Source organism: Taudactylus pleione, unplaced genomic scaffold, assembly GCF_031769625.1.
Source record: "Taudactylus pleione unplaced genomic scaffold, aTauple2 ptg000169l, whole genome shotgun sequence".
Lineage (NCBI taxonomy): Eukaryota > Metazoa > Chordata > Amphibia > Anura > Myobatrachidae > Taudactylus > Taudactylus pleione.
Window position 1 is genome coordinate 1,937,878 of NW_028284571.1, and position 18,508 is coordinate 1,956,385.

Here is an 18,508-nt window from a genome sequence, read left to right on the forward strand (position 1 = left end):
CCCCAGTTCCGAAAACCAACAAAATGCGTCAGTCCAATGCGTCAGTATGACACCCAAAAGCAGAAATGAAATGTGAGCAAAGTCCTCATTTAACTGTTGTTTCTAAGGGCAACCTGCTCTCCGGTAATCCCTCACTCTTCATAGGTAGCATTTAGCAGAGGTGAAGAGAAGTAGAATGAGGAGCAGCAGTCCTATGCTCTGACTTTTTCTATTACGATACCACACACAGAAGTCATATGAATGATGTAAAAATGGGTACAAACTAATATTTAGCAGATTTATAATTCTTTATTGAAAAATTGACTGTATTACATTTATTAAATTATATTTTGCCATTTAGGAGGGTATTACACTTGCTTCTCAATTTCTATGTGAGAATATTGCAATATTGATCTTAGTGCAAGTGTTTTTTTGTTATATGTTGTATGTGTTTTTGTATGTTATAATTTGAGTGTCTATTGGGTAAGATATGGTCGTTTATCAATATATGACCTATCGTTTTAATTGTTCTCATTAAAAGCTATATTTTAGAGGCAAACATATATCTATATCTTTATCTGCCCCCTTTTCTTTATTGACCAAAGAGTGCTCACCAAACAGAGTTTCTTTTTCTTTTTTCTTTTCATTTACACTAAATCATTAAGTGTGTATGCTCGATTTGCGTGCTCCAGGCGTTGCATGCAATATCTTCTGGTTGGCCGTGCTGCAGGGTCAATCAGAAGCTATCGTGTACGATGCCATGATGCCGAATGCAATATGGCATCCATCATCGCCACCTGCATCATGCAAGTGTGTATGCATTTGCCAATGCAGGGTCCCGTCGCCCCTCAGATCAGCCTGCTACACATCGTTCTGATGCATCTGATCCCCCTCATGCCATTTTATATACTATCAGAGCCCCCTTATTCCCCTTCATATCGCATATCAGAGAGCATCAACATGCAGTCAGGCTGCCCCTTTTTCCAACAGGCTAACAAATTACAATTACATGGCTCTTCTTGCCTTGTGGGACAATCTACTAGCCTTAGCAAAAAAGTATATATACATGATATTTCCCTAGCACACTTTCAAAATCAGCCTATAATTACCAACCAGAAACAAGTAATACAATGTGAAAAATGGTAAAGATACCTGGCACTATTGATTGTCTAATAGACCAGAGGTACGTGTTCTTAAATTTCCTGCGTCACCACTACATCTATGTCGTATAGGGTCAGTTTCCTTTACCATCCTTTCTCTATGCAGGGGGTATGTCTGGAATAGACGTGCATTCAAGGGAATTTCCCATACATTTGCCCAGTGGCGTAGCTAGAGTATTTGGAGCCCAGGGCAAGTTGAAAAATGAAGCACCCCCCCCTCTATGTGCGTGTTAAAATGGGCATGACAACATGACACACTGTCGTCACTCTGGGAACATTCCTCCATTCCATATGCACCTCTTGCAATGCCCACTGTAGTAATGCCCCTTATGCTATGTCCCCAGTAGCAGTGCTCCCAATAGTGCCCTTTATACAGTGCCTCCAGTTGTGCACCCTTATACTGTGTCCCGCGCCCGCCGCTGTATGCTCCTCTGTCCTCCCTATCGGTACTGTGGGAGAGACATCATGACGTCTCTCTCATCACCCATTACAAGAGCCAGAACGCGGAGCTCATTAGTGAGCTCCAGCCCGGCTGCGGCAGTGGGCGCAGCAGCCAATGAGAGTCTGTCTGACTCTGATTGGCTGCTGAAACACACACATCGCTGCCGGGTAGTACGAGTGCACTACCCAGCGCCAGTGGCAACGTGTGTGTAACTGTAGTGCGCACCGCACTCATTGCGGTCTGCACTACACTGACTAGCCAGTGGCGCTGTTCCCGCTGCGCCCAGAGCACGAGCCCTGGCGGCTCTGCCCTAGTTAAGCCACTGCATTTGCCAATTCCAGAATAAAAAATCCCCCCAAAAAATCTGCATCTAAATGTAGAAATTTATTGGCACAGTTCATTTTAAAAACGGATTATAAAAACAACAACAACAACCTACTGTTGACTAAGAGTAAAAACATTCTAAAATTTGAAAGAGCTGGAAAATCAAATGCAATGAGGCCAGGCAATCTATATATTAATTCTATAAGATTTTTTTTTACTGTGAGACCTATTTTGAGAGAATAGCTAAACGCAAAAAAATATGGTTACAGTATCAACATAAAGTCTTACCATGTAGAAGTGCCAGTCAAAGAGAAAAATGAGATTGGGGCAATGGTTGCGGCATGGCGGAGATGCAAAGTTCCCATGTAAAGTAGTGTGTTATAATGACAGCATTCCCACTCACATGATTGGACACACTAGATCACATGACTGTGTATTATTTCCCAACGGCTGCACACTTACCAGTGTAACTGCTCACCTGAACTACTTCCAACTGTCACATGACCATCTGTAAATAAATCCAACTGTAAATAACAGCATCACTCATACAGACACTCAGAGCCGTAGATAGGCGTTTTGGTGTCCTGTGACAGAGCATTGGTGCCCCCGCCCCTCCCCTCCTATATTTTAAACAGGGATAGTGAGCGGCGAAAGGCGTGTGCAAAAAAAGGGCGTGGCCACACAAAAGTACAAATTCATATTACACTGCGCAGTAGTGTCTGTTATTCACATTACATCACAAAGTAGTACCCCAAACCCCTTTATACATGTTACGCCTCATAGTAGTACCCCTTATACATATATTATGCCACACAGTGGAGCCCCTAATACACATTATGCCACTTAGAGCCCCTTATATACATTACGCAACACAGTAGTGTCTCTTATACATATTATACCACCCAATCACAGCCCACACTGACGCCACTCGCTGCCCCCCCTCACAGCTCACTGCCCCCATTTATAGCTATCGTTGCTCCCAATCACAGCCCACACTGCCCCACTCTCACTGCTCACAGGCCACACCTATAGTTATCACTGCCCCCAATCACAGTCCACATGGTTCCCTGTCACATATCCCAATGTCCCCTTATAGCTATCGGTGCCTCAAATCACAGCCCACACTGGTCCCACTTATAGCTATCACTGCCCTCAATCACTGCCCAAATTGCTCCCTCCCTAGATGGGGAGGCTGATTGACACATAGGGGGAGGCTGAGAGAGACAGGGCTGAGGGACATGGTAGAAGGTTTTTGAGGCTGAGAGACAGGAGGCTGCAGTGATGGGGTAGGAACCTGGAGAGATGGGCACTAAGATTCAACCCCTGTCTGAATACAAACTGAAAGCTAGAGCAAGCCTTTCCCCAAAAAAAATCTCACTGTTTTGAGATCAACAACATGTTATTGTGGTGGCACATTATTGGCACATCTGTTTCATTACCATATGTGAAAACCCAACCAGCAGTGGTGCGCGCACTTTTCTATTCCTGCCGGCATGCCTGCTGCCAGGGCCGCCAAGAGCCAAGGCGGACCCCGGTAATAGGGGGCGTGGCCTAATCTTGGGAGGCGTGGCCATGCCCCCTTGTCGAAAAAAAAATAAACAAAAAAGATTTGCGGCGCTGCGCGCTGGGGAGGGGGGCGCTCTGAGCCCCCACAGCCCGGCGCAAAGCCAGGGGGGCACGATCAGTGTGATCGCTCCCCCGCACAGGCATAGGAGACTGCTGTGGCTGCTGCTCAACAGCCACGAGCAGTCTCCCACTGCAGCTCAGCACACGCTGTATGCTGGGCTGCTGTGAGGGGGGGGCGGCGTCGGACCCGGGCCCCCGCCGGGCCCCTCAGGAAGCCCAGGCCCGGGTAATCTGTACCCGCTCCCCCCCCCCTCTCGGTGCCCCTGCCTGCTGCCACTTACCAGGCTCCATTTACGGTCACGCAAGTCTTTTGTTCCATATCAGTTAGTGAGTTATTATTGGGACATCAGATAGTAATGAAAGAAAGCTTGTACACAGGCCTGAGGCGTTCAGGTAAGGAAAGCAGTTTGTTGTGTATATACCATTCCCTTTATATTATATACATTATCCATGGGGTTCTACATTTTGTTTTCTCAGTTTATTTGTTTTTTTTCCTGTCTTGAGTATCTGCTGAATAAATGAGTAAACTAATGTAAGAAGGCATCTAGGAGCTGGCATAAGCAAAAGCAGGGGGAGAGGAGGGGAGAGGGAGGAGGGGGGTCCGGTTGCCTGGAAACTTCCCTCCCCAGCCCATGCCATGATCACAACAGAATAGTATATAATACAGTTTTATTACTTCTGCATGTTCTCCACAGTATCACAAATGAAATATCTAGCACCACCTATGAAACGTTGAACATGTGCCAACCAGTAGTGAATACACCTGTGTACCAACTAGGAGATCTGGAAAACATGCATTGTTACGGTTGTACTGCTATAGACCATCTATAGGCTTAATTATTAATACTGTTATATGTATACATTGGTCTTCTTATGTATTATATATTTCCAGAGCAGTGCTAGGTTCTTCTGCTGCTCCCCCAGGCTCCCAGACTTGCTCCCATGCTCTGGAATGGTGCTCACATGTGAAGTCAGCTCAGGCAGGATGGCCCTACTGGCGCATCTAATGGCATACTGTGATCGCTGGTCCTGTATATGCTGGAATTATGACACACAATAACCTATGTATGATGCATCTTATAGCTGGTTAAATAAGTGATAATTATGCCCTCTTCATGGGCCGGCCACACTCTTGCCGGCCATCACACTTGCCCCTGTGATGTAGAGTTGTGTGCAAGTTGGCACAACCACACTCTCATTGCGTGCATGGAACTAAGGACCTGATTCAGACCCGCTCGCTAATCCGCGCTCGCTCGCTAGAAGCGATTGTCGCCCCATAGGCAAACGCAGGGGGGATTTCCATCTGCCTGGAAACCCCCCTCCCCAGCCCACACCATGAATAGTAATATAATGGAATTTTACTAGCGCTTCATGTTCTTCTTAGTATCAGAAATGAAATAAGTAGCACCACCTATGGATCTTTTATCATGTATCAGCCAGCAATAAATACACCTGTGCACCAATTAGAGGATTTGGAAAACATGCACCGTTAGGGATACACTGCTATAGAGTCCAATATGTACATATATGTCCAGGGCAGTGCTAGGTTCTTCTGCTGCTCCCCCAGACTCCCGGATTTGCTCTAATACTCTGGAATGGTGCCCACATCTAAAATAAAAATTCAGCTCATGCAGGATGGCTCTACTGCCACATTTAATGGCTTAGTGTGATCTCTGGTCCTGTATATGCTGGAATTATGACACACAATATACTTTGTATGACGATTATTAAAGCTGGATAAGTGGTAATAATGCCCTCTTCATGGACTGGCCACACAGTCTAAAATCAAGCATTTGGAAACCCCCCTCTAGAAATCCTGCATTTGCCACTGCGCCCATCTGCGCATGCATCTAAGTCGCAGTGCACGTGCGCAAACTAGTGTCTGCGATGTACAATCGAGCGCTTGTAGTACACAGACAGGACGCTACTTTGAGTGACATTGCGCCATTTGTGGGTGGTAACAGGGGAAGGTGCTTGTGAACGGGGGAGTGGATGTGCGAACGCAGGCGTGTCTGACTGTCAGAACGGCGTTTAATGGGTGTGCATAATTAGCAAAGTAGCGTCATTACACACGTGACTTGGTTGTTTTTTAGCCTGAACTGCTCGCAGTGCTTGGGGTAGGTTAGGTCAGCCCCAAGTGCTGCGAGCAGCTCCGATGGCCCTCGATGTTCCCGATTAATCAGACACTTCCTGGAGATGACGTGTGCCGCGAATGACAGGTGGGAGGTTTTACAGTCCAGCGTACGCTAACTGCCGTCGCTCACTAAGACATAGAGGGCGTCCTTACAGCGCAAAGAGCGATCGCTTGATTTGCATACCCGGCCCTTTTTTACAAGCGATCGAGCGCATCTTGTGAGTGGGTCTGAATCAGGTCCTAAATGTGTATATTCAGCCATTATATACAGTGTTGTACGTGTCTCTGCAGCCTCGCTGTCCCTATACATATGCTTGGTTACACAGCCACCATCATTATCAGTGCACACATGCAGCAGCACAAGTCCTATCCCTGGTGCAAGAGATGGATATCCGCATAAGCACAGCCCAAAATTCCGTCTGCACCCCCTCACTTACTGTAACTTAGCCTTCGTGCAAAAGTCCCTTTACCACCCTGGTAAACCCATTCAGTCACAACTGGAGGTGCGGCAGAGATACACATGACGTTCGTCTATGGAAAATGCACAGTATTAAAAATCTCAAGATCTATCAGCAAAACGGACTTGCGTGCCGCTCTGCACCAGCCCCATTAGTCCTGTTCGATGATGGTGTCCTAGTTTATTTTCCAAGCTCCAAGTTATAGTCTGTTCCTAATTGGGTTCATTCTGATCATCAACGAAATAACAACAAATAGCCATCACAGTACTTCCATCATGCATTAGCCCCACAACATGTTTTGCATTTAATTTCCTATACATGGTAATTGTATTTCAGGAGGACTACCCACTAGGGTGGGACCACTCGAGAAGATGATTGCCGTTTAGTTTTTCAAAATCAGATAATATCTTAGTCGGCCAACAGACACATAAAGATTTCATATTTACGCCCTATAGGCATGCCCACAGAACACCACCACAAAGCGCTCTGGCAGTGCTGATAGAGGTATACTGTGTTGTTGTTGGCCAGCCTGTCTCCAGAAGCAGTTACTGAGTGACTCGGTGGGATGGAAGGCTTGCCAATTGCCTGCTGCTGCCCTGCTCATCATGCTGTGGCTGTGCTAGTAGAAGCTGCAGCAGTGCAGGGGAAAGGAGCAGGCTGTGCTCTGATTGGTTATCATTGTATCAGTGAGCCAATCAGAGTTAACAATGTGTCTGGTTGCCTAGCAGCAGCCTAGAGATGGGAGGTATCACTGAGGCTGACTGATTCCCAGAGACAGCCTCCAAGGAGTACAAGATGCCCCTGATGCAAATGCACAGCAGCCAGGAAGGAGCCAGGGCCAGTGCAGCTCTGAGGAATTAAAGAGTCAACCATCGGAGCACCATCAAATAATTTTCATTCTTAGGATGGATTCGGATAAGGCTCTGGCTGATTCCACTAGAAAGAAAACAGCTCCCCCTCCTCCCCCACCTCCTAACTGTCCCATTTTTGGGACCCCTCAGGAGTTTGATGGTACTGTTCTTCCAACTTACGAAAAATTAGTTCTTCAATTCCGGTGTCATTTGACATGACATTCTGTTAGATACACGTCGTAACTCGTCAACTGCAGAGGTCACTAGGGCTGTTGCTAACAGAATTATAGCTGTACGGACTAAAGCATCATTAGCTACTGTCACCCTGCTAACCATAGACGAACGTGTTCAGACGTACTACAAGAAATATTGAGCATTGCTCAGAACTCCTAAAAGTAAGAGAGGGCCTACTTTCCATAGTGGTGAGTCCTAGGTTGTTCCATGTATTTGTTTGCACCAAGCTGAGAGCTGCAGGTAGAGGGCGACAGATACCCTACTACTGCATTTTAGATGATACGGCTATGTTAAGCGCACTTACTAGATGACACTATATGGTGAACAGGGCATGTATTACGAGTCAAAACTATTGTATTCTGCTACTTAGCAACAAATAGTACGAAAAGAAACGCTACCAGAGCGCTTTGCGGTGGTGTCTTGCGGGCATGCCTATAATCTTTAAGCACCGGTTGGCCGATATTATCCGATTTTGAAAATCAAAACGGCAATTATCTTCTCCAGTGGTCCCACAATTTTATTTCGACTCTCGCAATCGATTCGAAAAATTTTTCCTTTTTGACCCACTTTTCAAACCACCCTACTACCCACCCCTCTGCCTTTCCTCAGTTGGGATTTGGCCTCACTAAAACTTTCAGCCAATCAAGCAGTCTCCTCTGGAGTTGTGGTTTAATGTCCAGCACACAACCTTTCATGCCCAGGATGCATTGGTCTAAAACTTACTCTATCAGGCTTAGCTACTTTAGAACAACTACTGATTTAGCATTATTCCCCCTAAATCTACTTTTTAGAAGACTGGATTAGAATGCTATATATGTATTTTGTAACTTTTGTTTTGTTATTATGGTTTTTACCAGCTTCTCAGTTTACTGGCTACCTATAGCACATTTTCTTAGAATTTGTACAGTATATAGCAGAATTCTGGTTGATATCTTGTACAGGTTTCATGTATGGTTATTTTCCCTTGCCAGTGCCAAGGACTACAGGTAGTCACGTAGGATACTAAGGAAAAAGTATTGGCAAATTATTTTACAATTTCCCCATATTATCCCATTTAAAATTTTACAATTTCTCCATATTATCCCATTATCGCATCACAATCTGCACCGCATCTACAGAGCCGAAGCATTGCTATACATGATAAATGATCTTGCATAAATGCATATCCTCTGTGTATTGGTAATGTCAACTGCATATGCCCCCTTTTTTATAAGAGGCGTTCACACTGCAAACCACTGTAGCACTCTATCTTACTTGCAGAATGAAATATCACACAGTACCCTGCAGCAACAGCTCCCTCAAACACATGAAGTTACTCCCCAAACCTATAATTGTAAAATACATTTTATTTTCTGCCCCCCCCCCACCAATTTGGTTTATTCACATATCAGGAACTTATAAACAGAGAATACAAGTATATGTGGGTGCGTGAATATATGTATATGTATACATACTATATACATATATTATTGTCATATGGACTTAAATTACTATAAGACTAACAGCATATAATCCTATACACTGTACCTTTTACATATAGTGTCCAATATTCGGAAATGGAGCAAGCTGATTAGCTAATTTTGTTCAGATTTCAGGGATGCAGAAAATGCATCGAAAACCTTTCTCCTTTTTGCAAAGTAACTTCCAGTATTATCTGACATAACGTCCGCTGTAGCATATGCCTCTTTCTGCAGTGGCTTAAAGGAGCCATTGCTATGTACATTAAAATCCATGAAATTTCCATCAGTGCTTGTTTCCCCCAAATCCGGTAGCAAATAGGTTTTGCTCTCATTGAAAAAAGACATTGTCAAGGTTTCGGTGTCCACAATGGGCTTTGTTATCCATTCCTGTTTGTACAGATCTAACAAAATGGCTTTTTTGGGCAAATCTCCTTGTGACCCAGAAGACACACTTACTATTGGTCCTGGCTGCCCAGTAACACTGATATCATCATAGTTTGTTGTTGAGCTGGTGAGACCAGGAGTTCCGTGTCTATATGATATGTCACCACCATACATTTTTTTATCAGAACTTGACTGAGCGTCCATAACCATCTCTTTATCACTCACAATGTATATTTCTTCAATGTCATGTGATAATGAGTTGAACTTGCTGAAACTGATGAATGATTCCTTATCAGATGAACTGTCATAGGAAGTGTCCACATCCTTCTTATCGATGATGCCCAGATAATAGTTTGAATTAAGTAACTGTTTTTCAAGTCGATCTCCGGACAATTCTGTAGCTCTTTCATGATCTACATTTTCCATTTTGCCCCCAGAAATACTATTTGGGAAAACCTTCTTTTGTGTAGGGCTCTTTTCTATGTCCGTTATTGTAACGTCTGAAACTATGTTAATGGGTTTTATTAAAGATATTGCATGCCTGAGGTTCACTTTTGTACTTCCGTTTTCATCGCTTGCCCGTACCAGTGTTTTTGTATTAGGTAAGTCAGAATTCGCTATGGCACCAAGAAGAACATTTGACCAATCATCAGAGGAACTGTTGTCATAAAAAATGTGATTATCTTTTTTGTTGGGCCTGGGCCTGCTGAAGGGATCTGAATATTTATCTTCAAAAGATCTACTTTGTGACGGATTTTCTGGTTGTCCTTGAGTTAAACTGGTGTCTTGATCATGATTATGAGTCCAATTATGTATATTTTCCATTCTGTTATGTGGATATTTAGATTTACTACTTAGATAAAAATGGTTTAGCTTAGGACTCTGTGGCACATCAGTCATTGTGGAGTCTGGAGCTATGATATTAATGGGTTTTATTAGAGCCATTACATGTTTAAGGTTCACTGCTGGACTAATTCTTTCTTTGCCTGTCCATGTCACCAGCTTTGTTGTATGTAAGTCAGAATTCACTTTGGCATCCTCATCGAGAGCATCATTGGACTCCTCATCGGATGAACTGCTATCATAAAATATGAGGTTAGCTTCTCTTTTGGGCTCGGGTCTGCTAAGAGTATTTGAATATTTTTTTTGAAAGTTTGTATTGTTTATTTGATTTTCTGGCTGGTCTTCAGTTAGTCTGGTGTCTTTATCGTTATGATGAGACCAAGTATCTATATTTTCCACTCTGCTTTCTGGATACTTAGATGTGCTGCCTAGGGAGAACTGGCTAGGACTCTTTGACACATCAGTCATTTTGGAGTCTTGCGTTATGATATTAATGGGTTTTATTAGAGCCATTACATGTTTAAGGTTCACCGTAGGACTGATGTTTTCATCGACTGTCCCTGTCTTCAGCTTTGTTGTAAGTAAATCAGAAACCACTTTGGCATCCTCATCGAGAGCATCACTTGACTCCTCATCTGAAAAACTATAAGTAAGTAAGTCAGAATTAACTTCAGCATCTTCATCAAGATCAATTGACTCCTCACTGGAGGAACTGTTGTAATAAAATAGCTGGTCAGCCTCCCTAGTGGACTTGGGCCTACTGAGAGTATCTGAATAATTATTTCTAAAATTTGTGTATTGTTTTTCTGTTTGTCCTTCTGTTAATCTGTCTTGATCATAATTTTGAGGCCAATCATTTACATTTTCCATTCTGTTATCTGGATAACTAGCTGTACTACTAAGGAGAAACTGGTTTGGATTAGGACTCTTAGGCATTTCAGTCACTATAGAGTCTGTAGCTATGATATTAATGGGTTTTAATAGAGCCATTACTTGTTTAAGGTTCACTGTAGGACTAATGTTTTTATTGCCTGTCCCTGTCACCAGCTTTGTTGTAAGTAAGTCAGAATTCACTTTGGCATCCTCATCAAGAGCATCATTGGACTCCTCATCGGAAGAACTGTTACCATAAAATATCTGGTCAGCTTCTCTATTGGGCTTGGGCCTCCTGAGGGTCTCTGAATAATATTTTTCCAAATTTGTATTTTTTAATTGATTTTCTGACTGGTCTTCAGATAATCTGGTGTCTTTATCACGATAATGAGACCAAGTATCTATAGTTTGCATTCTGTTATCTGGATACCTAGATATACTGCTTTGGAAAAACTGGTTAGGATTTTTTGGCACTTCAGTCATTCTGGAATCTGGAGCTATGATATTGATGGGTTTTATTAGAGCCATTAAATGTTTAAGGTTCACTTTAGGACTGATGTTTTTATCACATGTCCCTGCCACCAGCTTTGTTTTAAGTAAGTCAGAAGTAACTTCAGCATCTTCATCAAGATCATTTGACTCCTCACTGGAGGAACTGTTGTCATAAAATATCTGGTCACCTTCTTTATTGGGCTTGGGCCTAATGAGAGTGTCTGGATAATTATTGCCAACATTTGTATTGTGTAAATGATTTCCTAGTTGTCCTCCATTTAAAATGGTGTATTGATCATGTTCACCTGTCCAGTTATCTAGATTTTCCACTCTGCTATCTGGATACCTAGATGTACTATCTAGGGAAAACTGGCTAGGACTCTTTGGCACATTAGTCATTCTGAAATCTGGAGCTATGATATTAATGGGTTTTATTAGAGCCATTACATGTTTAAGGTTCACTGTAGGATTAATGTTTTTGTCACCTGTCACTGTCACTACCTTTGTTCTAAGTAAGTCAGAATTCACTTTGGCATCCTCATCGAGAGCATCATTCCACTCCTCATCAGAAAAACTGTAATTAAGTAAGTTAGAATTAACTTCAGCATCTTCATCAAGATCATTTGACTCCTCACTGGAGGAACTGTTGTCATAAAATATCTGGTCACCTTCTTTATTAAGCTTGGGCCTAACAAGAGTGTCTGGATAATTATTGCCAACATTTGTACTGTTTAGTTGATTTTCTGGCTGGTCTTCAGTTAGTCTGTTGTCTTTGTCATGATGACGAGACCAAGTATCTATATTTTCCACTCTGCTATCTGGATACCTAGATGTGCTGCCTAGGGAAAACTGGCTAGTACTCTTTGGCACCTCAGTCATTCTGGAGTCTGGAGCTATGATATTAATGGGTTTTATTAGAGCCATTACATGCTTAAGGTTCACTGTAGGACTGATGTTTTCATCACTTGCCCCTGTCAATAGCTTTGTTCTAAGTAAGTCAGAATTCACTTCGGCATCCTCATCGAGAGCATCATTCCACTCCTCATCGGAAAAACTGTAAGTAAATAAGTCCGAATCTTCATCAACATCATTTGAGTCCTCACTGGAGGAACTCTTGTCATGAAATAGCTGGTCAGCTTCCCTACTGGGCTTGGGCCTGCTGAGAGTATCTGAATAAGTATTACTAGCATTTGTGTATTGTTTTTCTGTTTGTCCTTCTGTTAATCTGGTGTTTTGATCATAATTTTGAGGCCAACGATTTACATTCTCCATTCTGTTTTCTGGATAACTAGCTGTACTACTAAGGAGAAACTGGTTTGGTTTAGGACTCTTGGGCACATCAGTCACTGTTGAGTCTGGAGCTATGATATTAATGGGTTTTAATAGAGCCATTACATGTTTAAGGTTCACTGTAGGACTAATGTTTTTATCACCTGTTCCTGTCATTATCTTTGTTCTAAGTAAGACAGAATTTACTTTGGCATGCTCAGCTGGAATTTTAGCAACTTCTCTATCGGTCTTGGGCCTCCTGAGGGTATCTGAATAATTATTTTCAAAGTTTGGACTATGTAACTGTTTTCCTTGTTGTTCTTCAGTTAGTCTGGTGTCTTGATCATGATTACGAGGCCAATTATGTATATTTTCAATTCTGTTATGTGGATATTTAGATTTTCTACTTAGGAATAAATGGTTCTGCTCAGGACTATTCAGCACATCAGTCATTGGGGAGTCTGGAGCTATGATATTAATGGGTTTTATTAGAGCCATTAGATATTTAAGGTTTACTATAGGACTAATGTTTTCAACGCTTGCCCATTTCACTAACTTTGTTCTAGGAAATTCAGATTTCATGATAGCATCCTTATAAGAACTGTGACCCTCCTCACTAACAAAATCATTTGACTCATTATCAGATGAACCGGTGTCCTTTTCTTCTGGTCCTTTAGATCGTTTGATATCTTCATAATGATCATGAGAAGAATTATCTATATTTTCTATGCTATTTTCCTGATGTTCATAGAGACTTGGAAAAAACTGCTTTTGTGTAGGACTTTTGACTATTTCACTGATTGTAATGTCTGGTGCTATGATATTAATGGGTTTTATAAGAGACATTACGTATTTAAGGTTGACTTTATGACTAGCGTTTGCATTGCTTGCCCTTGTTACTCCCTTTGTTTCAGGCACACTGTAATACACTGTGGCATACGAATCTGGATGATCCTCATCGATATCCTCATTTATGTAATGTCTCTCTTGCATCTCAGTATGTGTGGGGGCTTGGATTTCTATAACACATTGCTGATTTACAGCTTTACTTTGTAGATCATGTCTCTTGTCTAGTGCAATACCAGCATTTTCCTCAGTAAAGCCTTCATTTTCATACACCTCAGATGAACTATTTTCTTTTAAGTCTTTTGACTTGCATTGTTTTCTCCATAGCGTTTCAATGTACGGTCTGAGGAAGACACCCAGGCAAAAGGCACAAAGGAATGAGAGAATCACTGAGAGGGAAACTGCAAGAGCGAAGTCTTCTTCTGTCCGTATTCGGGAATTCAGCAATCGCACATCTCGTGGGTTCCTGATGAAAGGTTTTCCCTCATTTGTTTGTACATGCACTTGATAGGCAATCCTTTTCATGTCAGCAACACAGATATAAAGTCCTTCATCAGAATGATCTGGCCGGGCCAGAATTAAGTCATTTATTCTATCAGTGTAATGACTGGAAACTTGGGGCTCGTCCAACATTATTCCATGTGGTGTCCACCAGAATACCTTGGTAATGCCTAGAAACCAATTAAAGACACATTTTATTTTTTTCCATGCTGTAGACTAAAGGAATAGCAGGGTGCACATGTGTAGCCGCGCAGATCACCAACATTTTACTAATTTCACTGACAGATCTGTTGGATAGTTTGTATGGACATTACTTCTATGATTTTATTGTCCCTTCTCAGTAAGGGTGGGATGTAATAAAGTGAAAAATGCGGTAAAACACTCAAATTCAGTTTTCGGGGGTTTTACCGCATTTTCCATATGTACTTGGCCCAGGAATGCGATGCATTCCGGTGCTTCATCCCGGTGGGTAATGCCAATTTCAGGGCTTCTTAGCAGGATCCCCCTGAGAGGGATCTGATCAGATCCCTCCCATCTTCCCCTGCAGCGCTGGCATCCTTCTGCGCAAGCAGAGAAGGACGCCAAAGGGACTTCTGGGTGTTAAACCCAGAAGTCCCCCTATCCGAGGGCATCGCAAAGAAAAGCTCTTATTGGTAGAGCTGTCTTTTGCAATTTTATTTTCATTTATTTTCTAGGTACATACCGGGGTATGTACCCGATAGGATGTGATGTTTAGTACATACCGCCCTAACTCCTATATGATAAAGGTCATCTTTGCCGTTTGTACTGAACTGAAATGAGCTGATAAGCACTCAATAAAATATTGGGAGACAGTTCGATTTAACCATAGCATTGCATTTTAGTAAGTATCAGCAACACCTCCACCTGTCCTCTCTGGAAGGTTTGCTAAAGCTCCTACTAAATCAATTGGGATAAGCAGTTATGATGAATGTGGTGAGTGATTAGCTGGCCATGCCTCCTGTCACAGCAGATGAAGAAGTCTGATACCCAGACGAAATGCATCGGAGGCTCCTCTTACCTTTCATGAACTTACTAATATTTTCCAGATAAGCCTTTTATTTTTATCCTAATACATTTATTAATTTTATGTATTTATTTGTTAAATAGTATGTGCAGTATTCGATCACTGAATGCCAACTCTACCTCATATGTTTTAAATTTGTCTAATATAAATTGTCTTTTTTTAATACTAAATTATGTTTGATCTAATGTTTACATAATTTATATTTTTTATGTGACATTGTTGCCGCACACTAAAATACTGGACACTATTTTTTATTTTATGTTTTGCACTATGCACTTTATGACATTCATTTATCATTAACACTCTCTTCTAAGTACACATTACACTAAAAATATTGTTTTTTCATTTCTTCGCAGTATTGCACAGCAGTTTAAATATAACTTTTTAACATTCCAGAAATATTTTTGTCATTATACAATATTGTATATTTTATATATATATATATATATATATATATATATATATATATATATATATATATATATATACAGGTTGAGTCTCCCATATCGAAATATTCCGAAATACGGAATTTTTTTCAGCATGACTGAGATAATGAAACCTTTGATTTTTGATGGTTTAATGTACATAAACTTTGTCTAAGGCACAACTTATTAAAAAGATTGTATAAAATAACCTTCAGGCTGTGTGTATAAGGTGTATATGAAACATAAATGAATTTCATGTATGTACACAAACTTTTTTTGATGCACAAAATTATAAAAATTATTGTCTAAAATGACCTGCAGGCTGTGTGTATAAGGTGTATATAACACATAAATGCATTCTGTGTGTTTATTTGGGTCCCATTTCCAAGACATTTCATTATAATATGCAATTATTCCAAAATACGGAATATTCCGATATCCAAAATACCCCTGGTCCCAAGCATTTTGGATATGGGAGACTCAACCTGTATATATATATATATATATATACTCGCACATTGAGCGCTCACACACAATTCTAATTTTTACATATATATATTCTTGTGTAATGTGTACATATATATATATATATATATATATACATATATACACACTATGTAGACAAAAGTGATTGGACACCCCCACACAAGCGAAATGCATACCATGCACACGAGTTCCATGCACTTGCAGTTCTATGGGAACAACAAATGTTTTTATCAGGACGACAATGCCACCTGTCATGTTTTCAAGGCGACGCTGGACTGGTTTACAGAAAATTTGGTAACTTGCTTTGACTGGCCAGCTCAGAGCCCAGATTTACCCCAATTGAGAACCCCTGGGACACTCTGGAGTGACGGGTTCATTCCAGGCCGGCTCGACCTTCATCAATGTCACAGTTGGTCACAGTACTTAAGGCGGAATGGCAAAACATTCGGCCTGCTGTTGTCCAGGAACTTGTGGACAGTTTGTCAAGAAAGCAAGCGTGGTGGCCCTACAAAGTATTGACGTTAATAAAATCTTGTTAATCTATTTGCTGTCAGTGTCCTATCACTTTTGTCTACATAGTGTATATATAAATATATATATACACAGTATATATATACAGTATATGTATATATATATATATATATATATATATATATATAAAATTTATATATGTGTATATATATATATCGGGTAAAATGAGTATTGAACACATCAACATTTTTCTCAGTAAATATATTAGGAATGGGGCTATTGTAATGAAATGTTCACCAAATGTCAGCAACAACCGTGCAATCCACACATGCAAAGAAATCAAACCATAGATGTCCATAAATTGTTATGTGTAATACAGGTTGAGTCTCCGATATCCAAAATGCTTGGGACCAGGGGTATTTTGGATAACGGAATATTCCGTATTTTGGAATATTTGCATATCATAATGAAATATCTTGGGAATGGGACCCAAATATACACACAGAATGCATTTATGTATTATATACACCTTATACAAACAGCCTGCAGGTAAATTTATTTATACAATACTTTCAATAATTTTGTGGCTCAAACAAAGTTTGTGTACATACATAAAATTCAGTTATGTTTCATATACACATTATACACAATGCCTGAAGGTAATTTTATACAATATTTTTAATAATTTATGCCTTAGACAAAGTTTGTGTACACTGAACCATCAAAAATCAAAGGTTTCATTATATCAGTCAAGCCAAATAAATTTCGTATTTCGGAATATTCCGTATTTTGTAATATTTGGATATGGGAGACTCAACCTGTAATATGAAATGTCACAGGGAAAAAGTATTGAACACACTTACTGAAATTTATTTAATACTTCGTACAAAAGCCTTTATTTGTAATGACAGCTTCATGACGCCTTCTGTATGGAGAAACTAGTCGCATGCATTGCTCAGGTGTGATTTTGACCCATTCTTCCACACAAACAAATCTTGAAGGTTCCGTGGGCCTCGTCTATGAACTCTGATCTTTAGTTCTTTGCATAGATTTTCAATTGGATTCAAGTCAGGTGATTGGCTGGGCCATTCTAGCAGCATTATTTTCTTTCTCTGAAACCAATTGAGAGTGTCCTTGGCTGTATGTTTGGGAGCATTGTCTTGCTGAAATGTCCACCCTAGTTTCATCTTCAACATCCTGGTAGATGGCAGCAGATTTTTGTTGTCAAGAATGTCACGGTACATTTTTCCATTCATCCTTAATTCAATTACATAATGTGTGCCAGTACTGTATGCTGAAAAACAGCCCCACGCCATGATGTTTCCACCTCCCCACTTCACTATGGTGTTTTGGGGGTGATGTGTAGTGCCATTTCTCCTCCAAACATTATGGAATCCAAAGAGTTCAATACTGGTCTCATCTGACCAGACTATATTCTCCCAGTATTTCACAGGCTTGTCCAAATGTTGTGCAGCAAACTTTAAACAAGCTTCAACATGCTTTTTTTTCAGCAACGGAGTTTTGCGTGGTGAGCATGTATACAGGCCATGGTGGTTGAGTGCATTACTTATTGTTTTATTTGAAACAATTGTACTTGCTAATTCCAGGTCTTTCTGAAGCACTCCACAAGTGGTCCCTGGCTCTTGGGCAATTCTTCTGATAATTCTTTTCACTCCTCTGTCAGAAATCTTGCGAGGAGCACCTGGCCGTGGCCGGTTTATGGTAAAATGATGTTCTTTCCACTTCCGGATTATTGCCCCAACAGTGCTCACTGGAACATACAGAAGTTTATAAATCCTTCTGTAACCAATGCCATCAGTATGTTTTGCAACAATATGGTTGCGAAGGTCTTGAGAGAGCTCTTTGGGGGGAATTCAATTCAATGCGAATTGAATAGCGGTGGGAGCGAGCTCCCAGAGCTATTCAATTCAGTGCGCTGTGTGGTTGGAGAATGCTGGTTATTGTGCCTTAACAAGGGTGGTAAGGCGCGGTAACCTGTCCAAAGTGCTGGGCGCGCGGCTGTTAGCGCTGCGCTATGCAGAAAAACGGCTGCGCGTCCGGCACTTTGGTCGGATTTCTCCTCACATCCCCAGGGGGTGCGAGAAGAAATCCTTAGTCCGCACAAACAGTGCGGTGTATTGAATAGCTTTGGGAGCTCCCTCCCGTCGCTATTCAAGATCGCACTGAATTGACTTCCCCCCTTTG

At 41.3% G+C, this 18,508-nt stretch overlaps 1 protein-coding gene across 1 annotated transcript in view; it reads right to left on the reverse strand.

Annotated features, from left to right (window-relative positions):
• Positions 1-8,782: 8,782 nt before the first annotated feature.
• Positions 8,783-18,508, reverse strand: part of LRRC66 (leucine rich repeat containing 66) — a 33,128-nt gene continuing 23,402 nt past the window's right edge. The window contains exons 4-5 of the mRNA XM_088475291.1: positions 9,546-14,046; positions 8,783-9,425 (exon numbers count right to left, since the gene is read on the reverse strand). Coding sequence (XP_088331417.1) covers positions 8,783-9,425; positions 9,546-14,046 — 5,144 coding nt within the window. The remainder of the gene's footprint in view (positions 9,426-9,545; positions 14,047-18,508) is intronic.